The sequence below is a fragment of the Leptopilina heterotoma genome, unplaced genomic scaffold (assembly GCF_015476425.1).
Source record: "Leptopilina heterotoma isolate Lh14 unplaced genomic scaffold, ASM1547642v1 Lhet_45, whole genome shotgun sequence".
Classification (NCBI taxonomy): domain Eukaryota; kingdom Metazoa; phylum Arthropoda; class Insecta; order Hymenoptera; family Figitidae; genus Leptopilina; species Leptopilina heterotoma.
Genome location: NW_025111086.1, coordinates 203075 through 230846, shown reverse-complemented (window position 1 = coordinate 230846; position 27772 = coordinate 203075). Strand labels below are relative to the sequence as shown.

The following is a 27772-nucleotide window of genomic DNA, read 5'->3' as shown; positions in this document are numbered from 1 at the left end:
CTATTCACTGCGCTTAATGAAAGCTTTAAATTCGAACCGATTACTTATGTAAGGAAACTTTGAATTTAGGGTCAGTTTCAGCAACTCCATAAAAGTTAATCAATGTTTAAATTTAACCGCTCATGATTGGTCGGTTAAGGATTTAAGCATTGATTAACAAATCGGTGTTGGTGAAACTGGCCCTTTGTTTTTGGTTCGAATTTAGATTTAGAATTTTATGTTCACTAGAAATTGACTGAGAAAATATTAATAATTTTAAGTTAATCCTTAGTTTCATAAGTGCAACGCATAGGGTAGAAAGAGGACCTTATTCTTAAGGTTCGTTTGCTGCCAAACTTTAAATAACTAATGTTTTTGACGCTGAGCATCGACGCTAGTTTCGCAGGAACGTAAGTTCCTGAAACTATCGTCGATGCTCAGCTTCGTAACCTAAAAATCTGTTGCTCCTTAGTTTCCTTTATTCAGACTTCAGATGAGTTGAACCTAATGTGTTTAATAATTCTATAATAGAAAAGCGAGTATACCAAATGTCAAATAATTTTGTTCCTTTGTTGAATTTAGTTTTTTTCTCTTGTTTCAGGAATAGTACTCTCGAACATAGGAGCAGGTGGTATACCTGTTGGTATTGCACTAGCAAGACAAAGACTGCAGCATCAGGAAACGTCCTCGTCATCAGTGCGTAACGTCTCTCTGAGTCATCATACTTCTCATCACGCGAGTTATCATCACTTTCAACCCGACAATTTTGGTAAGTCATAAATTTATACATATATGCCATATTCTAAATTAGTTTTTAATTTTTAATCCTCTGCTTAATTATATACGCGCGTCTTTATGGGAAAAAAGTATTAAAATAAAATAAGCGGATCTAGGTTTCATCATTATCTTTATTCATGAGTTTTATGCGTTATAATCTTTTATTTTCTTAATATAAGCTCTTCGCATTTGGGTTAAGTACGAACAGAAACCTTCGGTATATCAAACGGATGAGAATCGTCTTTGGTTTACTGCTATGCGTATTTTGGATTTCGAAATCAGAAAACAATTATAGTCTGTAAACAATTTACAAATTATAGTTACAAGTATCAAGTGGCGAATCGTTTTTCTAATTCTTGAAAAGTTTGACAAAATAGTCAAAAAAAAAAATAGTCTATTATATATACGGATTGAAAGATGATATTGATATCCTTGAAATAAAGATATTAAATTTTGAATATTAAAAATGTTTATACATATGTTATACGTTGACATATGTGATGCTATTAGAGGGCTATAAGTATATTATCCTTAGTACAAATAATATAAATGCGCCTCGTGAATGTAGTCGACCCTGAGAATTCATCATGGGTATATAATAACGAAGCGGATCTAAAATCTAATATAGTTGTCGGTAACGTTAGATGATGCAGTAACATTATGGCTTCTTATAGCTTCTAGTTTCACTTTTTTTTCTTCTTCTTTCTCTCGCTTTTCGTTTTTCGGTTTTTGATATCCCACTGCGACTCTCGTCCTTTTTTTCATCTCGCACTCTTTTTCTCCTATAGAGATGTATATCCTCTGGGCCCAACCATAAACCAGGAGATTTAAACTCTTCTCAGAATTATTATAATATATACCAGATGTCAAAAAAAAAAAAAATATTTCCCAATATGTTCTCCAGATTTCGAACATGAAATTTATTCAGTTTTGCCTACAACCTTGGGAGTTGCAAATTTTTGGTACGGATTTCCGGTATGGTTTCTGTATGATATGTTTTCTATTTGGATGTTCTTTGTAGATGTGCATATTTTTATTATGATCGTTTCCCATGTTACGTAATTGGGAATAACAGATGGTACACTGAAAAAAAAATTTACTATGAAAAATCCAAGTATACCGTCCACACAAAATTTATAAAGAGAAAAGAGAATCGATTGTTCCAAAAATAATACTACTGTGGAAGATGTTATTCTTGTTTCTATTTTAAAAATTTAAAAATTAGAACTACTTTTTATAATAAGAATTTGATTTTAACCTAAGAATTTGATATTAGATCCTAAAACTACTGCGTTTGGTTTATAACATACAGTATATAAAAGAAATATGCAAACACATTTGAAAAGGACAAATTTTTTCGACGAAACAATTTCATTAGTGAAAAAACTTGACACAATTAATCACATATAATGTTCTGTATATGTATATAGGGAGTGGAGAAGTAAATACTTCAATTAACAATGACAAAGACGCAAAGTGTTTTTCCAAGTTGAAAAAAGGTTGATGTACTCGTATGTAGACATACGTTTCTGTTGCTGTATATGTACATGTATATGAAGATTGTTAGAAAAGAATGGTTGGGTTAGGCACGCTAGCAGGTCGAGGAGAGAGGGAAGGGTCATCGGGTAGTCGTTAAATGGACGTATTATGCATCGTGTATACCAAGCTTTGTAGTGGTTTGTTCGTGAAAGTGAGAGTAATGATTCGCTAGAGTTTATTACAAAGGTAATGTTACCTCTCGAGAATGAGAATATATCGGGAGAATATCATTTCGAACTCTAACGGGTTTAAATATACTATATATAATAGTTCTCTCTCTCTCTCTGTTTCTCTCTATATAGATATATATATGCGCGAATGTATTCATATTGCTTTCCGAGGTCGATTTATTAAACTTTGATTCGCACTTGAGTAAAATTTTCACACACACTGAAACTTGGTTATATTTAACAGGAAACTAGTGTGGAGTTATTAACCGCTAATATAGACTCTCTCTGTAAATCTGAATCTGATTTTCCAAAATCTAATTTTCGGGTTTAAGTTTTAAGTGCATGATACCGATCCATATATATGATTACTAATATAGTCGCACAATTAGTATTATACTACGTGCTTTAGAACTGAATTTTGATACTTTCTGACATTTTTATATAGTTTTCTTGAGAGTATCAATTTGATACTAAAGTGCGGATCAAATTGATGCCAAAAATTTAGAATAATTTTTGTATTTGATCCACATTTTTGGTATCAATTTGTTGCAATTTGATACTTTTAAATTTAAGTTAACGGTGTTTATAATACTGTTAAAATAATAAGCATCTTTGAATACATAGTATAGTTGCTTCTTAAACTAAAATATCTTATTTTTCCATCTTGCATCTTTTCATCTTTTAAGATTATGCTTTTGATAACTTTGTGAAAGCAACTTAAAGTTGTTTAAGTGACTATAGTCTCTCAAATAGTCTCTTAAATATATTTAAGAGACTATTTGAGAGACTATACCAAAGTATTTTAAAATAAGATGCGCCTTCTTTTTATAATGCAAATGTCAGTTTAGATATTCTACGGAATTTTCACTACCTGCGAAGAGAATTGTTCTTGTTTTTGTGCTGAATTCTGAAAATTTGACATGAAACGTGAAACTCCAAATACAATTTGGAGAGAGGAAAAGCTTAAGTGCGGAGGAGTTCTAATATACGTACTATGTGTATAAAGTTGATATACGTTTAATATAGTAAAGGTTACTTTGTTCGTCTTTGCCATGCAATCATTGTAACTGAGAAAAATTGATATTCAACTTTATCTTAAAATTATAATCAAATTATCTATCATACGGAAGTAATATCTGCATTCGGATTTAGTATCTCCTATATAATTATATAGATATATTCATATACAACTTCGTAGAACTTTAAATCCTTTGTATCAGCTGAAAGTAACAAACAAAACTTTTAAAATAAATATTTTTATTCTTTAATTCTGTACTGTATAAATCTTCGACTTCAGTCCATGTTTGACTAAAACCGTTTACCAGGAAGAAAGTTTAGGACCAATTTGGACTGAATTTTAGCCAATTTTAATCAAAGTATATGTGCGATTTAAGGTCAAAGAATAGAGTTTAGACTAGTTTTTAGCTTTAAAATATCTACTTTTCAATCATATACTGCGGTTTTAATAGATATAAACGGTTTCGGACTTTGTTTTTTCAAAACAGCATATGGTTGTAACAAACATTTTGAACATATATATATATAGTTGCTGTAGATATGTCTCATAAATTTTATATAGTTACCGCGTGCATATCCATTTCTCTACATATAGCTGCGACGTATTTATTATTTCTCTTGTTGATAGAAACATTCTGTGCGGTTGCACACCAATCATAAAATATATATAGGTTGACACACATACATACCGATCTAAAGCAAATTTTCAAATGTTAACCTATTTTCTGGTTGAAGTTGTAATTGTAAAAATAAAGAATGGTTTTACTGCGCCAAAAAAGATGTTTTCTATTAAGTGCGTATTTTCGAAAGAACTTTTATTTAACGTAAATGCAACAAGAAGAGATTAATTTGTAACTTTTCATTACTTTCACTCTAAGAATAAAGTATACTTACGCCTCTAACGTGTTTTTTCTTAAATTCAACTCATTTTTGGGTTTTAAATTAAAAATTAGACAATTTGAGATCTTAAAATCAGTTTACTAATCAGAAATTTAGGAAATATTTTCACTAATGTAAGATATTTTAGTCAAAATTAGGCTTAATTAGACAACTACAAATTCGGATTGCACCAACTATTTTTATCATTCTTTTAATCATACTTTTTGGTATAGTCAATAAATGATAGGGCACCTAAAACCATATGTATATACTTATAAATATGAATCAGTGAAAGTGTTAACTTATCTAAATCAGTTAAATTTTAGTGGTTAATCAGTATAGAAAATATAATATTTCTTTTATGGATAAATCCGTAAATTTTAACTGATTTGAAAGCATATATATACATTCAATTATTTAAAATTAAATAACTGATTCAGATTTAGAGAGAATAATTATTGAACATATCCAAAGGTATAACCGCAGTTATACTATGCAGTGAAAATTCCACTGATTAAAATTAATAAGATGACCACATAAAAAAGTAAATCTCATGCTATCAGTCTACTTTTGATTAAAACCTTTTACATTAAAACCACTTTTAACTGAATTTCAACCTTCAGAGTATTTGAAATTTAACCTTTTCTTAACCTTTACCTGATCTTAACCTTTAGTATCGCAGTCTTCTATACTTTTTGATTGTAAGTTATAAACTTTTGATTAAATCTATACTTTTAAGCTCAAAAATAGGTTATACTTTTCAATAATTTTAATTTGAAGATGAACATTGTTAAAAATTGGACTCCAAAAAAATTATGATGTTGTTTCAATCTCGCAAAGTGTGAATATACTTTCGTTTGATTGGATCGATTAAAAACTTTAATACAATGAAATGCAAATATTCACACACTTTGCGAAATTGAAATAATGTCTTTTCAATCTTTTTGGTGTAAACCATCTGAGTAAAAAACCATGTTCGTTCGAAAAATATTATCTTAAAACATTGTTAGAATGTTTTATGTCCGCCAAATAATGTTCTGGAACATTATTTCAACATCTGTGTTTTTTAAATCTTTTTGGAACATTATTTGATGCGGACATGAAATGTTCCAAAAACGGTTTTAAGAACATTTTTGGAACGAACATGCAGTTTTTTTGCCCAGAGGTAAGTTGGGGTCTGATTTTTAACAGTGTAAACGGTTTTCAAAATTTGTTTCTTCCCTGATGGTCACAGGATTGCCACTAACAAAAATGCTTTCTTTTTGCAGTAGATTTTGTAAAAATGGGTAAAACTACATGAAAAATAGCTTAAAAATTAAAGAAAGGAGGACACGGAAAAAATATAAAGTATAGCTTTTACTATATATAATATACTTTTATAGTAAAGCATTTCTGGTAACTTTTAAAGCAAAATTTTAGTATAGATAAGATCTATCCTGATAAATCGGTATACTTGTAAGGCAAAGCTGGATGGTCATAAACTAAATTGAATCAGGAAAATCTAACTGTATATATACGAATCAGTACTCATTTATAGCTATGTCTATCAACCTAGTCAAAAATCACTAATTCGCAGTAAAAATGACTTAGTTAGCTAAAAGTGAGTCACTGACGAGGTCACTGATTGGTATTCAGTACAAATTTCCCCGATGCAATTAAAGAGATTAAGAATCAGCAAAACGCACAAATTGAGCACAAACAGAACTTTTAGATTAGTATTCAGTGAAAATTTCACCATATCTCTTTTTCGGAAACCTTTTTTAATTTCCAATCCGACCCTGATTATCTGGTTCTAACAATCTGATTTGGGAAGATTTAGGATCAGCATGTGAAACTCGTATAAGAGTGTAATGGTCGAAAGGAGACTCGATTCTCCAGGAGATGTTGAGGGGAAACGAGGAGTAGGAGGACAGTGAAGAAAGAGAGAGAGAGAGAGAGTGGTTCTGCTATGTGTGGGGTTTGACGTGAAAGAGGAGTATAGTAGGAGTAGGGGAGGTGAAATGGGAGTAAAATAGGGGTTGGAGGGGGAGTATATATAGTTGAGTGTTTTGATGTTAAGCAGAGGTGGGGATAGAAATTGAAGGAGAAAAGAGGTTTGAAGTAAACTAAAAGTGAGGGGAATTTTGCAGGTTCAACCACGGCCATGGCAATGGGAGGAACAACGTTGGTGCATTGCGGCCCTGGAGGGGAGGATCGTACCTCCCACTTGGCTATTCCCTCTGGAGGCGGATTACCGCCCTCTTTGAACGCCGCCCTCAGCTCCAGCCTGAATTCCAACTTGGGAAGCATTGGTGCAGCAGCGGCGACTACCGCTTCCTGGCCCCCAACGCTTTGGCAATATCCAGCCGCCGCCGCTGCTGCTGCCGCTGCCGCAGGTGAGTCTACGGGGAAACCATTTTTTTTTTTTTATCTTCTATTGCACTTTTACCTGATGCTGATGGAGAAATTCAAGTTTTTTCCTCGAGGTTTTTCCTATAATTTGTCTATATGAAACGAATTGCTTTTGGTTACTTTAATACTGACGAATTTTTCGTTTAATAGGATCGATAGTTTTTGGTCATTTTTTTATAGAGTTCATTTAGTTCTTTTTAGGTTAATTTAGATTTAGATTTCTTTCTTCTCTTGATACAAGAATCAATATGTAGACTAATGACTGCCCTTAATAGCTTATATTGCAACAATAAGAGACTGAAGAAAGAGACGCGCCCTGAAGAAAGGTGTCTAAAAAATTTTAGGTTATGTTTGTAATTTTCCGAGGGAAAACTCACAAAGGGGATCAACTTTCATTAAAAACAACAGATTTTTTTAAAAGTAGTTTCTCTTAATTATTTTCGATGTAATGAAGACTCAAAGTCTTCATTACGTCGAAAATAATTGAGAAAAACTAAAAAAAAAAAAAAATTAATAATTTTGTTGTAATGAAGTTTGAAGAGTGTCAGTCAGAACTTCAGTAAAATTTTCACTGAAATTATAAAATATCTTATGTCACTGAAAACTAGTGAAAAATTACTAAACCAAACAGTCGAGTCTGTTTTATCTTCAATCGGTAAAAACAGATTCAACTATTTTTGAATCAGTAATTGGCGATTCAAACAGCTAAACTAGCGCATCTGGTGGCCGAGTTTAAACTAATATATACACGACTCCCTGCATGGTGTTCAATGTAAATATCAACATTTTTAAAGTTTTTCAGTTTTATTTTCATTATATTAAATCAATTTTTTTTCTAAATTGTTAACCTTATTTAAATATTTATTAAATAAATTATAATAAATATGGATAAGAGCATCGTTACTCATGAACAGAAGAAAAGAAAAAACGGGATCGAAACAATTATTATGTTCCGCTCTAATTCTAATAATTAAATAATTCTAATATTAATAATATTATATTTCTAATAATCTAAAATTCTAATTTTATATTATTAATTTAATGTCTATAGAGATTAAATTAATAATATATAATTAGAAGTAATATAAAATTAGAATTTTTGTCAAACATATAAAACCATAACCAAAAAATGTTCTTTCTAGTTGATATGTAATCTTTAGATTTAAAATTTGTACTGCAAACTTTCATTTTGTCGGTTAATTTTTTTCCTGTTTTAAATGCAATAGCCTACTGTTTACGTCTTACAACATTTTTTGGAAGCTGATAAAGATTTTCTGTTTTTTTTCAATTCAGAGCGAATAACATTTGTTTCGTTCCCATTTTTTCTTTTCTTTCTGTCCGCGAGTAACGATACTCTTTCAAAATTATTATAATATATTTAATAAATATTTAAACAAGTAGAACAATTAAAAAAAAACTTGATTTAATAGTGAAAATAAAACTGAAAAACTATAAAAACGTTGATATTTACATTGAACACCATGCAGGGAGTCGTGTATATATTAGTTTAAACTCGGCCACCGGAGGCGCTAGTTTAGCTGTTTGAATCGCCAATAATTTCACTGTTTTCAGTGATTGAAAATATTTTTAATATTTATAATAAGAAATAAGTTCTAAATTTGAATTAGTAGAAAGTTATTATTAAAATAACGAAAAGTCGTCCAGCAAATGCAGTAATAATTTTACTAAAAATCAGTGAAATTTGACTAATTATTCGGTGAATTTGGTGATTGAGAACAATTAGTCAAATTTTACTGTTTGTTAGCAGAAGTTTACTGATTCGTTGATTTAAAAAAAAATTAAAATTAAAAATTTTAAATTAAAATTAAATTAAATTAAATTAATTAAATTAATTAAATTAAAATTTTAAATTAAAAATTAAAATTGAATTCAATTATGTAGAAAAAGTTATTCGGAAAAGAAAAATTGTTAAAAAAGACCTTTTTCCTGCCCTTAAATATTTTCAGCAGCCCCTTAAATTTCTAAATTTTCTCTCACTATTTCGAGAAAAATTATTAATTTAAAATGAGAGTAAAATTATCAAAGAGAAAAAACTTGCGACACTTTTGAATTCGATTAAGGAGAAGAATCTGACAATTAATCGAAAGAAAAAATTACCCCAGTTTCTTTATTTCGAAACAAAGAAAATTTGAATAAAATTTGAACAATTTTAAAACAAAGAAAGTGTGAAAAAAAATGTGAACAATTTTAAATTCTTTTTTGTGGAATGGTGCGAGAAATTTAATTTTCGATATTTTAAAATTTAAACAATGCATTTGATTTTTAAATTACAATTTTTTATTAACAGTTGTCCATAGAAAACAATTTAATTATTAACAGAAGATAAAATTTAATAAACGTCACCGTTTTTCAATGACAGAATTGTAATTTTTATTTAAATGCAATATTTGTTTGAAATACTAAAAATAAAGTGTTCTTCCATCTACCTAAAGGAATTTAAATTTAAATATCTATTTAAAGAGAATAAATTTAAACATTTTTTAAATATTTAAATAAAATGCTTTTTATTTTAAAAAAATACGAAAGTACGACATTGGACTATAATTTATTTATGTTTTTGACTGTCCGTCAGACTCTTCCCTAATAAATTCGGTTAAATGTGAAAATTATTGGTAAAGTGATAATTTGAGTATGAAAGTGACATTCACCCTTCATTGAAATTTCAGTTTATAATTATATTTAATATTGACAATCAACTGTAAAATATTATTTCGAAAAAAAGTATCGAGTACAATATAAATATACTTCCCGACTTGCATCAATTTTGAATTATTATGTAATTTAACAATATATATCTCGTTCCTCTCGAGCGGTGACCGAGTGACATTTTCCCTCTATATCGGTCGTCTCGTTTAAATATTCAGGAAAATAAAGATTTTATCTCGCATATACGTTCAAATGGAGCAAAAATTTACATTCTAAGCCTTTTAATTTATTCAAAATTACTTATTTTTAATTTTACCGTTTCAAAAATATATATGCTCTACGTTATAAAATATAGTCTACTCGGTTATAAAATAATCTACTCTCGCCACTATGCAATAATTTACTTACTGCTATGAAATAATTTACGTATTTTTCTACTAGTTTTTGAATGAAACTTTTTTTCTGTTTAAATATTTTTAAAAATTTCTAATATACAAGAAAGAAAAATAGAAACACAAAGTTAGTTGAAAATTAATTATTTTAGTGTAGAAAATAATTTTTTTAAACAAAAAAAAATAGAAATTAAAAAAAATTTGATTAATTTTTATAATTGAGTAGAAAATTGGCCAGGTGAATAATTATTTATACTAATTTTTTTCTCCTCTTTTTGTAGCAATGCCAATGGAGCCAGTTGGATTTCCTCAAGTTGGAGTTGGTTTACAATTAGTTAGAGATCCTACAACTGGACACCTTCTTCTTATACATTCTGCCGGTAAGTGAATTTTCTTTCTATAAATATATTTATATTTCAAAAATATTCCAATTTAGTGTTTAGAATATAAACCGTACATTTTTTTTTGTAAAAAATTCAAATAAAATTTTTCCAAAATTATAATGTTTTAATTTTTATGCTTCTTTTGGAAAAAATTATGTTTAATAAAATAATTTTTATAAAAATGACCCTATAAAGTTCTGAATGTTCAAATGAAGGAAATTTATTTATTTCTATTTCAAACAAATTTTTTACTACAATAATTTTGCGTCAATAAAAAGAAAAATTAATTGTAAAGTTTCTGAATGCAAAATTGAAGTAAATAATTTTTTTTGTAATAAAAGTAACTTATGAAAATTTAAAAAAAATTATAATCTTCTAGATTTTTATAGTTCTCTTTCGGAAAAAATTCAAAAATTTACATTTTTTCGATTTATTTTCAAAAATTGCGACTATTTCGACTTTTCTATCAAACATTGCAACCAAATACCGCATTTTTAATTATAAAATGAATAAACTTATTTCGATTTTGTATACAAAATCGAAATAAGTTTCGAATGTCAAAAAAAACTATGTAGACAAATCTTTCAAAAATAATTTTTGAATAATTTTTCTAATTAAATTGTCAAAATATATATACAATTAAAAGGATTTTCAATAATTGAAATTTTGTAAAATTTAATTGAAAATAAATGATTTTTTCAATTATTTTATTAGCATTCTTATGAAAATCATAACTATTGAAGAAATTTAATTGCAAATTTTGAAAATAATTGAATTCTCAAAAATTATAATGAAAAATCTTCAAGTGTAAATCTAAACCAACGAAAATTACAATGAAAATTAGCTTCTCAAAATTATATTTTATGTTTTTTAAAAAAAGTATTTCTTAGAATTTTTTCACTCTAATTTTTCGAAATTTAATTATTTTCAATTATACATATTTCTGAAAATTCAAATACATGCATGTACCTATAAAAAAATTACGTTAAAATTTTTTAGAATTTTTAATATTTAGAGAAAATAATCATATTCAAAATTATTAATTAAAATTCTTCAAAACTTTAATTAGTATATTTTTCAAATTATACGAAAATTCTTTTAAGGAATTCAATTATTTTCGAAAAATTACATTATACAATTTATTTTTAATAAACTAAATTTTTATAATTTGTTTCGGCATAATTTTTTAAGAAATTTTAATTTTTTAACATAATTTTAATTATCATCCGAACAAAGTAAATTATAATTTTTAAAAATTTAGTCTTTTAGACTTATTAAAATTTCGGAGAAATTATGTTCAAATTTATAATTGAAATTCTACAAAAATTTGATTATTTTTTTTATATTTTTCAAAAATTCAATTATTTTTAAAAGAATTTATCAAAATTTAATTATTTTAAAAAAATTCAATTATTTTTAAAAGATTTTACCAAATTTTAATTGTTTGGACATTTTTTAATTGTATAGAATTGATGAACTATAGTCTTTCAAAAATTATTTAAAAGTATTTTTAATAAATTAATTTAAAAATTTTTTTTATATTTTTTGAAAATATACTTTAATAACTTTAAAAAAATCATGTACAGTTACACTTATTTTATAAAAAATTGAATTTTTATATTTAAATAATTGAATTCTCAAAGAACTTTCGAAGAATTATTAAAAATAATTGATTTAGAGATGAAGGTTCGTTAAGAATTGTAGGAAAAAAAGTGAATTTTGGAAGCTTTACAGTTGCAAGTTTTAGAAATTCTTTAATTTTAGGAGATTTTTGAAATTATTGAAATTTTTTTTTCCTGATGGAAAAACAAATAAGAAGATATATTTTAAATATTTATTTAACAAAATTATTAAAGTTTTGAATAATTGAATTTGGAAATCAGTGCGAAAGGGGAAAATCAGGGAAATACACATTAAAATTTTTGCGACAACACTGAATTAAATAAATTACTTTCTCATATTTTTTTGTATTTTTAATCGAATAAAGCGACTTTTTTGCGACCAAAAAGTCGATCCGAGGCTTTTGTTATTAATAAAAAATATTTTGTTCATTTTGAACGTTCAAAACTTCAGTGGATCATTTCAAAAAACTATTTTTTGCAAATAATAGTTCCTAAATATAATAGTTTATATTTATGAACTATTTTCATAAATAGTTTCTACTTTTTTGCATTTAAAAAATAAGTAAGTTTATATTTTTTTTCGCAAATAATAATAAAAATAAAGTTCCATAATTTTTTTTTTTTTTGGAGCTAAAAATATTTAAGTCTAAATGATTCTATTGTTTGAGAATCATTAAAACATTAAGTACTCGTTTAGATATATATATATATTTTATATTATACGTTTTGTGCCAATCACTGGTGGGTTCTCATTTGGTCCAGAACTTGCCGTCTCTCCTCGTTTCTTTTTTCAATGCTCGCAATCTCATTATGTTCGTACGAGACTCCATTTATTATCACATTTATGGCTGCCGTATAACTTGCTGCTATGTGTTCACCCTCTTGTTTAAAGGCTCTCTCTCTTCCCCTGCCTCTGCCTTCCACTTTCTTCTCCCCCTCTATTTCTCTCTCTTTCTTTTCTTCTCCACTTGAATATACCTACAATTTTTTTTTCCTTCTTTGTTCATACTCATCGTTTGAGTGGATTCAAACCGCGATTTTGTACCGAAGAAATGGGGAAGTCATGTTACAGAATCTCCTCTTCGAATTATCGCTTTGATTTTTTTTTTCATATACTTTGTAGAAATGTACATTTTGTATAAATATACAAAAATTTCTTTTAAATTCTTCTTAGCGAATTTAAAGGATTTATTTTTTTTTTAGATTTTTTCTTAGCGAGGAAATTATTGCGTAGAAATTAATTTTATTCGAGAGGAATATTTTTTGTTTTGATTTTGATTTGGAATCAAAAATTAAATAAAAAATATTGCTCTCGAATAAAAGGAATTTCGAAGAAAATATTTTTTTCGAAATTTCTTTTAATTATTTTTGTGGAGTTTTTACGAAAATGAAAATATTTTCCTAAGAGTAAATTTATTTTTTGTATTTTATTTTTTTGTCTATTTTAATTCTTTGTGTATTTTATTTCTTATTTATTATTTATTGATTGTTGAAAATTTACTTTCAGAACAAATGCAACAGGCGGTTGTGTGGCCAAATTATCAAAATCACAGTAGCAATAATGTGGGAGCAGCGCCTCCGCTTCTTCTTCCACCTCCACCGCCATCATTACAACTTCTTGGTGACATTAATGGAACAAGACTAGTTCTTGCTGACAACAAGAGAAAGCAACAGGCCAGTCTTCCAATAGTCAAAATTGAGGCTGATTGTGGAAATAGTCCAACTGCCATTATCAGTAAGAAACTTTTTGATATTTTTAATTTTTCAATATTCTCATTTTTGTTGTAAACAGTTTTCATTTTGGACGTTTAATTGCGACAGTTTTGTTGTTTTTTTGGTTTTCTTTCTATACCAACGCACACAACTTTACTGATATTTAATGAATAATGTTTATTTAAAAATGATGACGCATGTTTTATTTATGATTTTTGTGATTCGTTACTTTACGTTTAAATTATTCTGAAACATCCAAGGTTGTAGCGCCGACTCTTATCTACTTGTAGCATCGACCGAATCATCAAAGCAACTGCAGACAGTATCATCAATGACGGGTGCATTAGTTCCGGATACTCCCTTGGTTACGACTCTACATTATTATCCTCATACTCCAGCTTTAGTACAAATAAATCAAGCAGAACCGACACACTGCAGATCTCAGGTGAATTTTTAATATATCCGCTTTGGCTTTTCCTCTGCATTAACAATTCTTTGCAAAAAAAATTCACTTCTTTCAATTAACTCGAAAAAATAATTTTTTAAATTCCTTTTTCCATAAGTAGAAAACAAAAAATTGTAAACAAAAATTTCAAGGCTCGAAGTAGGTCCGTAAATCCCGTAAAAGTCCGTAAAAATCCGTTTCTTTGAAAAAAAAGGTCCGTAAAGTCCGTAATTTCATTCAAAAAGGATAAAAAGTTCGTAAATTGTACGATATAATTTTGAGAATTTTAGAGAAATTACAAATGATTGCAGAAATTCAAATATTTTTAAAAGTAATAAAATTCTTCGCAAAAATTCAATTATTATTATTAGAAATATTAAAATTCTTCTCAGAAATTCAATTATTTTCAAAAAATCTAAAAAACATTGTCAACATTTTAATTATTTTTTTAAATAAATATTAAAATTCTTCGACAAAATTCAATTATTTTCAAAAATTTTATTAAAATTCATTACAAAATTTCAATTATTTTCATAATTAACAATATTTATCAAACGAATTCAATTATGTTCAAAAATTTTTAACAATTCTCATCAAAATTTCAATTATCTTTAGAAATATTAAAATTCTTCTCCGAAATTCAATTATTTTCAAAAAATCTAAGAAAAAATGGCCAACATCTCAATTATCTTTATAAATAAATAGCAAAATTCTTCGACAAAATTCAATTATTTTCAAAAGTTTTAATAAAATCCATTGCAAAATTTCAATTATTTTCAAAAGCAATAATATTCTTCGCAAACATTAAATATTGTTCAATATCTAATATTTTCATAAAATTTACCAAAAGAATTTAATTATTTAAAAAAAAATTAATAAAATTCTACAAAAACTTTTAATTATTTTCAAAAAATAATAAAAATTTCACAAGAATTTCATTAATAACAAATTTTTTTTTATAAATTTCTTCGCAATCATTCAACTATTTTCATAAATAATAAAATTTTTACGGGGATTCAATTATTTTCGTAAATAATAAAATTCTTTTTAGGAATTATTTTGAATAGAATTTTAATGGAATTCCTCGAAAAAATTCTTAAAAATTTTATTAAAATAATTCGTCCAAAGAAATTAATTATTTAAAAATTTGTTTATAAATTTTTTAATGCGAATTGAATTCCAAGAAACATTCAATTATTCAATAAATTATTTATTTGCATTTTATTTGTATTTAAATAATTGAATTCTGGTAGAATTTTCTCATAAATATTGATTTAAAAATAGATTTCAGTTAAAATCTTAGATTATAATAATTGAATTCTTTCGAAGAAATTTCATTAAAATTTTTAAAATAATTGAATTTTATCGAGACATTTTTTTAAAATTGTCTTAAAAATAATTGAATTTCTATCAAAAAAAAGTTTTATCAAAACTTTTTAAAATGTTTGAATTTCTGCTAAAATTCTGATATTTTTGAAAATAATTGAATTCTTGCGAAGAATTTTATTAAGACTTTTGAAAATAATTGAATCTCTGCAAAGATTTTTATTATTTTACGAAAATGTTTAAATTCTTGAGAAAAATTTTATTAAAAATTCTGAATGTAATTGAAGATCTGCTAAGAATTTTGTTATTTTTAATTTATGCCAAGAATTTTATTAAAATTTTTTTAAATAATTGAATTTCTGTTAATTTTTTTTACAAGAATTTAATTATTTTTGGAAATTTTTAATAAACTTCTTCACAAGTATTAAATTATTTTCATAAATAATAAAATTCAATGCAGAATTTCAATTATTTTATTTATTTTTAATATAATTTTAATCGAATTTTTTCGAAAAATGTAATTATTCTTAAAAATTTCATTAAAATTCGTTGATAGAATTCAATTATTTGAAAATTTGTTGATAACGATTTTTTATGGGAATTTGAATTTTAAGAAACGTTCAATTCTTCAATAAATTATTTATTTGTATTTTATTTGTATTTAAATAATTGAATTCTAGTAGAATTTTTTAATAAAAATTGATTTTCATTTCATAAAAATGAATTTCAGTTAATTCTTGAAAATAATAATTGAATTGATAATGATTTTAATTATTATAAATAATTTTTATAATAATTATTATTAATTATTATAAAACATGAAGAAATCGATGACTTTGAGTCGAAGACTCAGAGTTATCGATTTCTTCATGTTTTTTAGTTATGAAAAATTGAATTTCTAGTTTTAAGTAAAATATTCTCTTATTTGATTCGGTCTGATTCTATTTTTGTCAGTTAGTCCGTAATTTTTAATTTTTGGTCCGTAAAGTCCGTATTTTTAAATACTTTCACTGCTTCGAGCCCTGAAATTTACAAGACTATTTTGTAAACAAAAATTAATAGTAACAAAAAATTAATTTTTAATTTTTGTTTACAAAATTAGAATGAATTTTTTTTGCAAAAAAATTTGCTTGCCTAACAAATATTAATGCGAAACTCTAATCTAACCCAAATGTTATTGGGGACATTTTGTCCAAAATAGCGAAATGCATTTCTTTCAAAGGCCACGTCCCCGGTTTCCTGTTTGACACCACCGCCGGAAGTATCTATCCATGCAATCGATGCACCGGAAACATTGCCCGTTGGCGTTCAGGACGCCTCGAATCAAACTGAGGCCTCCGAGATGGACGAGGAACTTCCATTGATTGAACCAATTGTCAAACAAGAACAAACCATGAGTCCCTGTCATTTACAAACTGCAACAACGACAACGAATCTCACTAATTTCGAGATTGTCTCATCGACGCCGGAAAAAATTTGCAATGTCGTGAGAATAACAACGACGAGCGTCAATTTGGGAAAGGTCGATAAAGCTGAGAATACGATTATTAATATGGCAGATTGTACAAAATATTCAATTGCTCGCGATGGAAGAACTGTGACGTCAATTGACAGGACTATTGAACATGTCATTAATTGTCATGAGGAACGAAGAGAATCGTTTGTTGAGACCAATGAACAGGAGAAGAGAAACCAAGATGAGGATTTCGAGGAAGAACGTGTACGAAGTGGGCCGAGAATTATTGAACTCACAGAGGAGAATTGTGATAGTTTTCATGAGAATCTTGAATTCTTCAGTCGACGAAGGGATCGAAAATCCTATTCCGCCGAGGATCTTATTGATCAAGGGGACGAGAAAGCAATCACTGAGAATCAACAGGTATTTTTTTCTTTTTTTCTATTTTTTCAAAAAATGTAAATTATTATTTCCCCTTTTGAACAGGATTGATATAAAATAATATTCGTTGCAGGAATTGAATTATTTTCAATATAATTTTTTATAAAATTTTTTAAAAGAATTCAATTATTTCCAATATAATTTTAATTAAATTTCTTGAGAGAATTCCATTATTTTGAATAAATTTTATAGAAATTCTATATAAAAATTGAATTCAATGCAATTTTAATTAAATTCGTAGAGAAAATTTGCTAGAATTCATTTTTTTTATACATTTAATAACATTCTTCGCAGAAATTCAATTCTTTTCAATACAATTTTAATGAAATTTCTCTAAAAAATTCAATTATTTTTATACATTTAATAAAATTCTTCGTAGGAATTCAATTATTTTCAATATAATTTTAAATATAAAATTTCTTAAAAGAATTCAATTATTCTTAATAATTTTTGAGAAAATTCTGTAGGTATAAAATTGAATTTAATACAATTTTAATTAAATTCGTAGAAAAAATTTGCAAAAAGTCAATTATACATACCTACAAATAAAATTCTTCGCATGAATTTAATTATTTTCAATGTAATTTTAATAAATTTTCTCGAAAGAATTTAATTATACTTTTAAAAAATTGTATAAAATTCTTTATAAGAATTTAATTATTGTCAATGCAATTTTATTTTAATTTCTCGAAAAAGTTTAATTATTTTCACAAAATTTCCAAAAAGTCCTTCAAAATAATTAAATTATTTTCAAAAATTTTATTAAAATTCTATACAAAAATTTAATTATATTTCAGATTCAAAATTATAAAAAGTTACAAAAATTACAAAAATTACAAAAATTTATATGAAAAGTTATCAAAATTGTTATCTTTTAAAATAGTAAAAAATTCACATATTAACGCAAAGTAGTGGAAAATAAATTAAATTATAAATTTTTTTTCGCTATAATATTATTTATATCTTAGTTTCTAAAATTTGAATTAGTAAAAATATGAACTAATTAGATCAAAGTAATATGAAACTTCTTAAAATTAATTGTTTAATTCTACATAGAACAAGACATTTAAATAAATAAAATTCTGTTTTTCTTAGAAAATAAATTTTTAAAAAACGTATTTTGCATTAATATTAATTGTAAATAAGTTGATTTCAAAAATATTTTTGTTGAGCTGTTTGTTTTTTTAAATAAATAATTTAATTCTTGAGTAACTTTTTCAAAAATTATTTAAAATAATAATTAAATTAGAGAAGAGTTTTAGTTGAAAATTCTAGATGATAATTAAATTGAAGTTTTGAAAATAATTTTCAGTAGCAATTCTTATAAATTATTGAATTTCAAAGGATTTGAAATCTGAAATTTTTTAAAATCTTAACTTTTGTGGAAAAATAATAATAATAATGATTAAATATTTTTAAAAATAACTGTTGATGTTCTGAATAATTTTGCAATGAAAGATATTCCAAAAAGAAATTAATTACAAACAGTTTTTTGTGTATCTAATTACTTTTAGAGTATATGAATTTAAAATATTATTAATTAAATTAAAATTAAAATATTAAAATATTCTTTAGAGTCAGGGAAAAAGTCAAAGTTCTGTCTGGAAATCAGGGAAAAATAAAATAAAATTTTGTGGCAACCCACAAAATGCTAATTAAAATTTATTTTAATTAAAATAGGTTTTTTTTAAATAATAAATAATTTTTCCTAAAGAAAATTAAAAATGAAAACAAACAGAAACAAAACAATAGTAAATTTCTTTTTAAACGATGATTATTTTTTCAAAGAACAATATTTATTCTTTTATTTAAGTAAAAATAATTTTAAAAATATACTTATTTTTACAGAATTTGAAAAATGTGGAAGAATTGCAAACCGAAGTTAATTCACTACCAGTGACGACAGAACTCGATTCCACTTATAATGAACCATTGAACTCAACGACAGAAGAAAAAATCGAGAGTCAAACTCAAGTAAAGTCCTTCGACATGCCATCGATAGACGACGATCACGAAATTCACCAACTATCAATAGCCCAACCAGAAAGTGAATCAAACAAAGCCAACGACACGCCAACAACGAAAAGTACACCAGAAAAAATAAAAAGTTCATCAGAATTGAAAAAAGGACAAGAAAAATTTCATCCCGGAATTGAGAATGTTGTCGAAAAATTAAAAAAACACGCTGCTGCTGTATTACATGACAACGAAATAAAAACGAAGGAACAATCCACAAATTCGGTGGAACCACAAGAAGTGGATTCAAAAAAATTACAAAATGGTCTCAAGAAACTTATACTGCGATCGTGTGAGAACTCTTTTGAAAAAATTGGTACTCCCGATCATCCAGGTGTTACAATTCCCAATCATGATTCACCCCAATCATTGGAGATTCCTGTCAGTAATTCAATAATTCCTGTCAGTAATTCACTAATTTCGGAAAATAATAATAATAATAAAAATAATAAAAATAACAATAGTAAAGATAAAAATAATCAAAATAACTTCCCAGTGATAGAGAGTGACGAGAAGAAAAATTCCGAAGAGAAATCAAGTGAATTCACCTTCACGACTGTTGTTGAAGAAGGAAAAGTGAAAAATCCAAAAATTAAGATGAACGTCGATTTGAGTGGTCTGGAACTTTTATCGAACAGTATCGAGCAACTTGAGCATTTAAAACCCGAAACTGTTGTTCTTGAATCAGAGAAATCGCCAACAAAATTAAAATCAATATCACATGGTGAAAATAATAATAATGTTGATAGTCCATTGGGTTTATTGTGCGCTCTCGCCGAGCAGAGATTTATGGAGGAAGTTGCCGATTCAGAGCCGAAGAAATCTCTAATTGATAATTCGGAAGAAATTTCTCAAGCCGGACAACTTTTATTGAATCTCGGTAAAGTTTCAATGAAAAAGGAAAAAATTGCATGCTCGGAGAAACGTAAATATCCAATGACAACAAATGAGAGTGGCGATTACGAGGGTTTAAAGAGATTAAAAACTTATGCATCACGTCATGAGGAAGTTGCATTCGAACAGAAAGAGAATGCAAAACGAAATATCGATTTTTCATCAATGAACGAGACAAATCTGGTGGAGAAATTAAATACAAATTATTTAAATGGCGATCTAATGGAGTCGGATATTGAAAATGATGATAATGATGATGATGATGAAAACGAACATGAAAATGATGAAAACGAAGATGAAAATGATGATGAGAATGATCATGAGAATGATGAAAATGATGACGAATGTGATGATGAAGAGAAAGGAGATCGTCAATCTTCTTCCGAATTTAATCATCATCACTATAGTACGCTTGAGGCGAAAATGGAAACGAAAAAATTCCTCCGAAGAAAAAGTCACGCGGATAATGAAGCTGATTTTCCGAATATGGACGCAATGGAGTTGGATATGCGAGTACGAATGGCGGATATTCAAAGGCAATACAGAGAAAAGCAAATGGAATTATCGAAGCTCACGCCTAAAAAGGAGGATAAAAAGTCCTTCATTAGGGCGAGAAAGAAGAGTCAGTCTTCCTGGTAAATATTCATTTTGCACTAATATACATTTTCTTTCAATTTTTAATTACTCTACATTTTTATTGTAAACTGAAATTAAATAATTTCAATGAAAATAAAATTAAATAATTCAATTAAAAATAACCTTCTCATGTGATGAGAATGTATTTTTATTGTTAAAATTTATTTTATCGTCGATTACAAAAATAACTTTTTTAGAGGACATCTTTATTGTTTTTTACTATTTTAAATCTTTTATTTTCGAGATATTGAAAAAATTGTGTTTTCTAGCTCGGAGAGTGGAATTATGTCGCCAACAATGCACATGGACCATATGGAGCCTAAATCTCCTCTGCATTCCCCTGAAGAAGCAACTTCATTGACTCCAAGTGTACTCGCAAAATGTAATGCCAATTTGAAAAAAATTAACGAGCCAAGAAGCCATATTAAATTGTTGGATAATATACCGAGCATTGTAACACCTGTGGATTCTCCCATTACAACTCTTACGACAAGTGTTCAAGAGGATGAAGATAACGGGTCGACGGTAAGTTTTCTCTTTTGATTATTTATTATCTATGTATTAATAATAATCGTTGTACTTCCGGTAAACAATTCTTAGTTTGAAGTTGTTTGCTTTTTTATAAACAATTTTTCTTCTTAAAATGGTTTTAAAATTTAAAATTAATATATATTGAAAGCAATTGAATTCTTGAGAAGAATTTTATCAGAAAATTTGAAAATAATTAAATTCTTTCGAAGAATTTTATCAAAATTTTTCAAAATAATTAAATTCTTTCGAAAAAATGTTATTAAGTGTTAAAAATAATTCAATTATTTTGAAGAATTTATTTGAATTTTTTGAAAATAATGGATTTTTTAAAATAATTTTAATTGAAAATTTTGAAAGTGTGTAATTAAATTTTACAAAGAATTTCTTTCATGTTTTTAAAATAATCGTGTTTGTTAATAATTGCAATTGCAAATTTGGTTTTTGAATTTTATTTAAATTTTTCTGAAATAATTAAATTCTTCTCTGAATTTTATAACAATTTATTAAAATAATTGAATTTATTTAAGGAATTTTACAAAAAATTAGAAAATAAATGAATTTTTCTTGAATTTTATTACAATTTTTTAAAATAATTTATTTTTATTCAAGGAATTCTACAAAAAATTAAAAAAAAATTGAATTCTTCTGAGAATGTTACTACAATTTTGTAAAATAATTAAATTTTGTCATGGAATTCTATTAAAGTTTTTTTTGAAAATAATAATTGAATAATTTGGAAGAATACTATTAAAGTTTTTGACAATAATTGAATTTTACGAAGCATTTCTTAAATTCTTTTAAAACAATCGATTTTATTAATAATTATAATTAAAAGTTTTATTATTGAACTTTATTAAAATTTTTTGAAAATAATTAAATTTTTCTTTGAATTTTATTACAATTTTTTTAAATAACTGAATTTATTCAAGGAATTCTACAAAAAATTTGAAAATAATTGGATTTTTTTCTGAATTTTATTACAATTTTTAAAAATAATTGAATTTATTGAAGGAATTCTACATACAAATTTTAAATAATTGAATTCTTCTCAGAATTTTACTAGAATTTTTTGAAAATAATTGAATTGTTTTGAAGAATTTTTTAAAAATTTTCGAAAATACTTTAATTCTTTCGAGAAATTTTATTAAAATTTTAGGTATTAAAAATAAATAAATTCTCATAAAAATGTTTATTAAAATTTTTTTTAATTATTGAATTTATTCAAATAATTTTATTAAAATATTGCAAACAATTGAATTATTTTATATTGAATTTCTTTCAAGTTTTAAAAATAATCGTATTTGTTAATAATTGCAATTGAGAATTTGATCATTGAATTTTATTTAAAATTTTCGGAAATTATTAAATTCTTCTCTGAATTTTGTTAAAATTTTTTATAACTATTTAATTTATTCCAGAAAATTTATTAAAATAATGAAAACAACTAAATTTTACGAAGAATTTCTTTTAACCTTTTTAAATAATCGTTTATGTTAACAATTGTATTTTTTTTGTTAATAATTGTAATTTTGTTAATAATTGTAATTAAAAATTTGATAATTGAAATTTATGAACATTTTTTGGAAATATTTGAATTTCCTTCAGTATTTTATTACAATTTTTGAAAATAATTGAATTCTTAACTCTCGATAATATTAATCTTTCAATAAATTGAATATCTCAATGAATTGGATTTATTTTCTTGGTCACTTGAAAAAATTTTGAAACTTAAGATGTTCAATAAAAAAAACCTAAATTATTTTTATTTTATTCTGGGTTCCTTGAGATTAAATTTATCAAGCGTCGACTGTACATAATTCAGTTTGTAAATAAACGAATGTAATAAAATCATTTAATTCAATATTTTTTTAATTAAAATAAATAATCGTTAAATAGTTTCGAAAAACTAATTTAAAAGTACAATCAAAATATAATTGTATTGCAATTGTAGTGTAATTGCACTGTAAATGTATTGTAAACGTATTGTAAATGGATTGTAATTGTATTGTAATTGTTTAATTAATGTTCTAAAATTTACAGGTGAGTTGCGAGACACCTTCGCCAGTTTCAACTGCAACAAGTTCAAGAAGTTCGGCTTCGAAGAAACGGAAAGTCGGTCGTCCCAGGAAGTTAATGTGCACTTCTGGAAGTTCAAGACATTTTACCGAAACAATTGTTGCCAAAAAGCCGAAAAATAAAAATTCTCTTGTCGGCTACTTGCTGAATGCAAAAAATCGACATCTTCAAAGCAAGGTTCGTTTAAATAAACAAAACTATTGTTTTAAATGAAAGCTAAAAAATTCATGATTAATTTTAGGATTTCTTTCTTCTTTTCTAACGTTTTACAATATTTAATGTTTTGCAGTTTGTGGGAAAAACGGGCTACACACCACTTCCCTTTAAAACCGGTCTCTCGTCTTCAAAATCAAATGGCAAAAGTCAAAAAGCCATGAAGTCAAAAGTCAAACCGGCAAAGCAGACTCCTCTTCATAATAAGAATGTAATTAGTTCAATTATTGCTGAAAAGGCAAAGCTGAGTCAGGTTTCAAAGTTAGAGAAACAGGGAGGTAAAGTCAAGCCGAAATTAAAAGCCGAGGCAAAACTAAAAACTTGGGAGGATGAAGAGAGCGCTGATTGGGGCGGAATTGATAATCTACAAGTAATGAACGTCCCGGAAATTCCAAAGGTGATAAAATTCTATTTTATTATTTAAAACTTACTTTTTAATTATAGATAATTTAAAATTTTATTATTATGAATATAATAAATTTAATAACGTAATTTAAAATATTAAAATTAATTCAGTTCAATTCAATAAATAATTAATTTTTTTGTAATTTTCCAGAAGTGTTTAGAGGAAGTTGTAATGGAGAAAGAGGAGAAGGAAAATGAAGAGGAACGTCATGAGAATGATGGTGATGATGATGACGATGAAGAATTGGAGAAGCAGATTGATAAATCAAAGAAGAAGAAGCGTAAATCTAGTTCGTCGTCACCAAATAGACGTAAATCGATTGATCGAGAGAAAAAGGAAGCTAAGCGACGTAAATCGAATGATTGTAAGGAGTGCAAGGAATGTGTGAAAGCAGCAAAAGCTGAAAGAAATGAGAATATCGTAAATAAATGTAAACTGACATCGGCACATCTTGCAATCGATCAACTGAGAGTTCTTACCGCGATGGGAGGACTCTTTTATGCTGGCCGTTTAAGTGCAGTACAAGCTCCTGACATTTATGCAATAACTCTCGACGGAGAGAGAGGAAATCGACCTCATATTCATTCACAAGAAGAAATTCTCCGTGATGCCGTAAGTTTTGCAATTTTATTGAATATATTTTCTATTCTATTTTTAAATTTTGTTGGTAGTTTATTCTTTTCTTATCAAATTTAACTTGATTTTTGAGCTTTAAATTTATTATACTTATTGCACAATACAATAAATTATTATTATTATAAAATACGCACGAAACGCTGTGTTCAATTTTTAGTATTATTATTATGTGAATTACAAAATTATTTCTTTTCAAATATCAACTTTACCTTTTGAATAATTTCAGATTCAAAATTTAAAAAATGCACTTATTAACTAATTAATTATTAATATTTATTATTTTCTAAAATTATAATAACATTTTTTGAAAGAATTCAGTTATTTTGAAAAATTTTAATAAAATTCTTCGCTAGAATTCAATTATTTTTATAAATAATAAAATTATTCTCAAGAATTCAATTATTTTCAATAAAATTTAAAGAAAGTTTATCGGAAGGCTTCAATTCTTTATAAAACTTTTAATGAAATTTTTCGAAAGAATTTAATTATTTTTAAAAGCTTTAATTCAGAGAAGAATTTAATTACTTCAGAAAAATTCAAACAAATTTCAAAAATAAAATTTTCAATTGCAATTATTAACAAACACGATTATTTTAAAAACTTGAAAGAAATTCTTCATAAAATTCAATTACTTTCAAAATTTTCATTTCAAATTATTTTCAAAAAAACCATTATTTTGAATTATTTTGGAAAAATTTAAAGAAATTCTTCAAAACAATTAAATTATTTTCAATAGAATTTTAATAAAATATCTGGAATAAATTCAATTATTTTCAAAAAAATTTCATAAACTTCTTTTTCAGATTTTAATGATTTTCAATTCTTTAATTTTTTAATTCTAAACATTTTAAAAGAAAAGTATTAAAAATATTATTATTTACAGAAAAAAATGAACAGACTTCCGGAATATAACGATTATTAATTTAGATGAATGATTTTCTTTCAATTTGTATTAAGTTATAATATTTAAATTCGAATGAGTAGAAATTATTATTAAAACAAATTTAATATCAATTTTGCAGATAGTAGAAGTTTGTCCATCGTCGACGAAGGAATTGCCACCGGGAACGAGACTTTGTGCCTATTGGAGTCAACAGTACAGATGTCTTTATCCAGGCACTTCGGTAGAACCCACAGAACCGGATCCGGAATTAGATGAAAAATTCGTGAGCGTTGAATTTGATGATGGCGATAGTGGAAGAATCGCTCTCGATGATATCAGACTTTTACAACCTGATTATCCTGTCGTTGGTATGTAAATGAAAAATTTACTTTCATTTTACACTTATTATTAAACTTATTTCTTTTTCTATATTCTTTTTTCAAATTTTAATTCAATTTTATTATTATTTTAGAATACGATCCAAATCCTCTGTTATCATTGGGAAAACGTCGAAGGCAAACTTCACTATCAACAGAGGAAAAACGTCTATCAACATCATCACAAGGAAATTCATCTCATTCGTCATCAATTGGTAATTTTTCATTTAATTCCATTGTGAATTCATCATTGTCTTCCGAAGAAAAATTATTGGAACAAAGAAATCCCGATGAGACAAGTGTAAATCTAACTGACGACTATTGGGAACGAAAGAGAATGAAGAAGCGAAGGCGGGACAAATTAAAGAGACTCCAGGAAAGTCAGGAGGGCAAAAAGAAACACAAGAGGCACAAATGTTGTGAAGAACATCGCAAACACAAGCACAGAAAACACAGGAAGCATAAACACAAGCACAGTCATCACAGCAACAGTGAAGCCAGTCATAACAGGTGTGAACAGAATTTTTACTTTAAAATAATTAATTATAACATTTTTTTTAATATTAAATACTTTTTGAAAATAGTTTTAATATTAAATTAAATTAATATTAACTTTTCCTCTTTTTTTTAAACTTCTACTTTTTTGTTTCCTGACTGAAAAGTGAGGGAAAAGTCAGGAATTTTTATTAAAACAGGAATTCAATTATTTTCAAAAGTAATAAGATTTTTCTAAGAAATTCAATTATTTTTAAAAATCAGGAAAAATGTCAAAATTCTCTCTGGGAATCAGGGAAAAACGAAATTAAATTTTTGTGGCAACCCTGTTCTAATTTGTAATTTCTGTTTTTAATTTTTAATTAACTTCTTTCTTTACTTCATTTTTAATTCGTAATTAACTTCTTTTTTTAATTCGTAAGTAACTTCTTTTTTCAATTCGTAAGTAACTTTTTTCTCTAGTTTGTAACGAACTCGATTCTTCAATTATTTTTGAACTTTTCTCTTTTTTAATGTATATTTTTAACAAAGAAATTAACATAAAAAAGAATTGAATGTAATATATGACTTTTTTTTTATCAACAGTGGCGGTGAAAGTTGCTCAGGACAGAAAAGTGAGGAAGAATTATTATCGAATGTGAATTCACAATCACAAGTGGAAAAAATTAATGACGGTGCTCATGTTGAAGAAGAGAAATATATTTGGAGAATTGAACCCACAAAGAGTGATGTGCCAGTTTCTGAAGAGGCGATTGTTGCAGTGAATGACGAGCAAAATGAAGAGAATAAAATTGAAAAACATAAGAAGTTGGAGAAGAAGGCGGCTAAGCCACGCGAGAGACAGGAATCAGTTGAGAGTCGTAGTAAAATGGCTGCATTCTTGCCGGCGAGACAATTGTGGGGTTGGGCCGGTAAAGGTTATCGACGACCCGGAGCAAAGGGACGCGCCAAGAAACAATTTTTCAAAGCCATACAAAGAGGCAGTGAAACAATACAAATTGGTGACAGTGCAGTATTCCTATCGACAGGAAGACCCGATCGTCCCTACATTGGCAGAATAGAATCCATGTGGGAGACTTCCAGTTCAAATATGATTGTCAAGGTCAAATGGTTTTATCATCCGGAAGAAACTGTCGGATGTCCACCAAATTTGAAGTATCCTGTGAGTAATTTTGTCAAAAATAATTACTATCTTTTTTTTTACTTTAGTTTCATAAAGTTATTAAATTTCTTTATTTATTTAATTTAATTTCTTTTTTTCACTTTATTTTTGGTAATTTTTTTACTTTCTTCAATTTTTCCTGAATTTTTTACTTAATTTCCTTTAATTTTATTTTACATTTAATTTATCTTAGAAGAATTACTATCAAATTTAGTTTTTACTTTATTTTTGGAAAACTTTTTCATTATTC

The 27772-nt window shown here is 26.4% G+C and overlaps 1 protein-coding gene across 2 annotated transcripts in view; it reads left to right on the top strand.

The window, feature by feature from the left end:
* Positions 1-27772, top strand: part of LOC122507153 — a 177271-nt gene that overhangs the window by 135973 nt on the left and 13526 nt on the right. For both annotated transcript variants that reach the window (XR_006302095.1, XM_043619718.1), the window contains exons 8-21: positions 581-748; positions 6491-6736; positions 10093-10191; positions 13324-13551; positions 13790-13974; positions 16502-17179; positions 19046-20742; positions 21013-21268; positions 23315-23527; positions 23640-23960; positions 24120-24581; positions 25628-25856; positions 25961-26375; positions 26946-27522. Coding sequence is in view for 1 of the 2 variants with exons in the window: in XM_043619718.1 (XP_043475653.1) it covers positions 581-748; positions 6491-6736; positions 10093-10191; positions 13324-13551; positions 13790-13974; positions 16502-17179; positions 19046-20742; positions 21013-21268; positions 23315-23527; positions 23640-23960; positions 24120-24581; positions 25628-25856; positions 25961-26375; positions 26946-27522 (5774 nt within the window). In the remaining variant the exon portion in view is untranslated. The remainder of the gene's footprint in view (positions 1-580; positions 749-6490; positions 6737-10092; positions 10192-13323; positions 13552-13789; positions 13975-16501; positions 17180-19045; positions 20743-21012; positions 21269-23314; positions 23528-23639; positions 23961-24119; positions 24582-25627; positions 25857-25960; positions 26376-26945; positions 27523-27772) is intronic.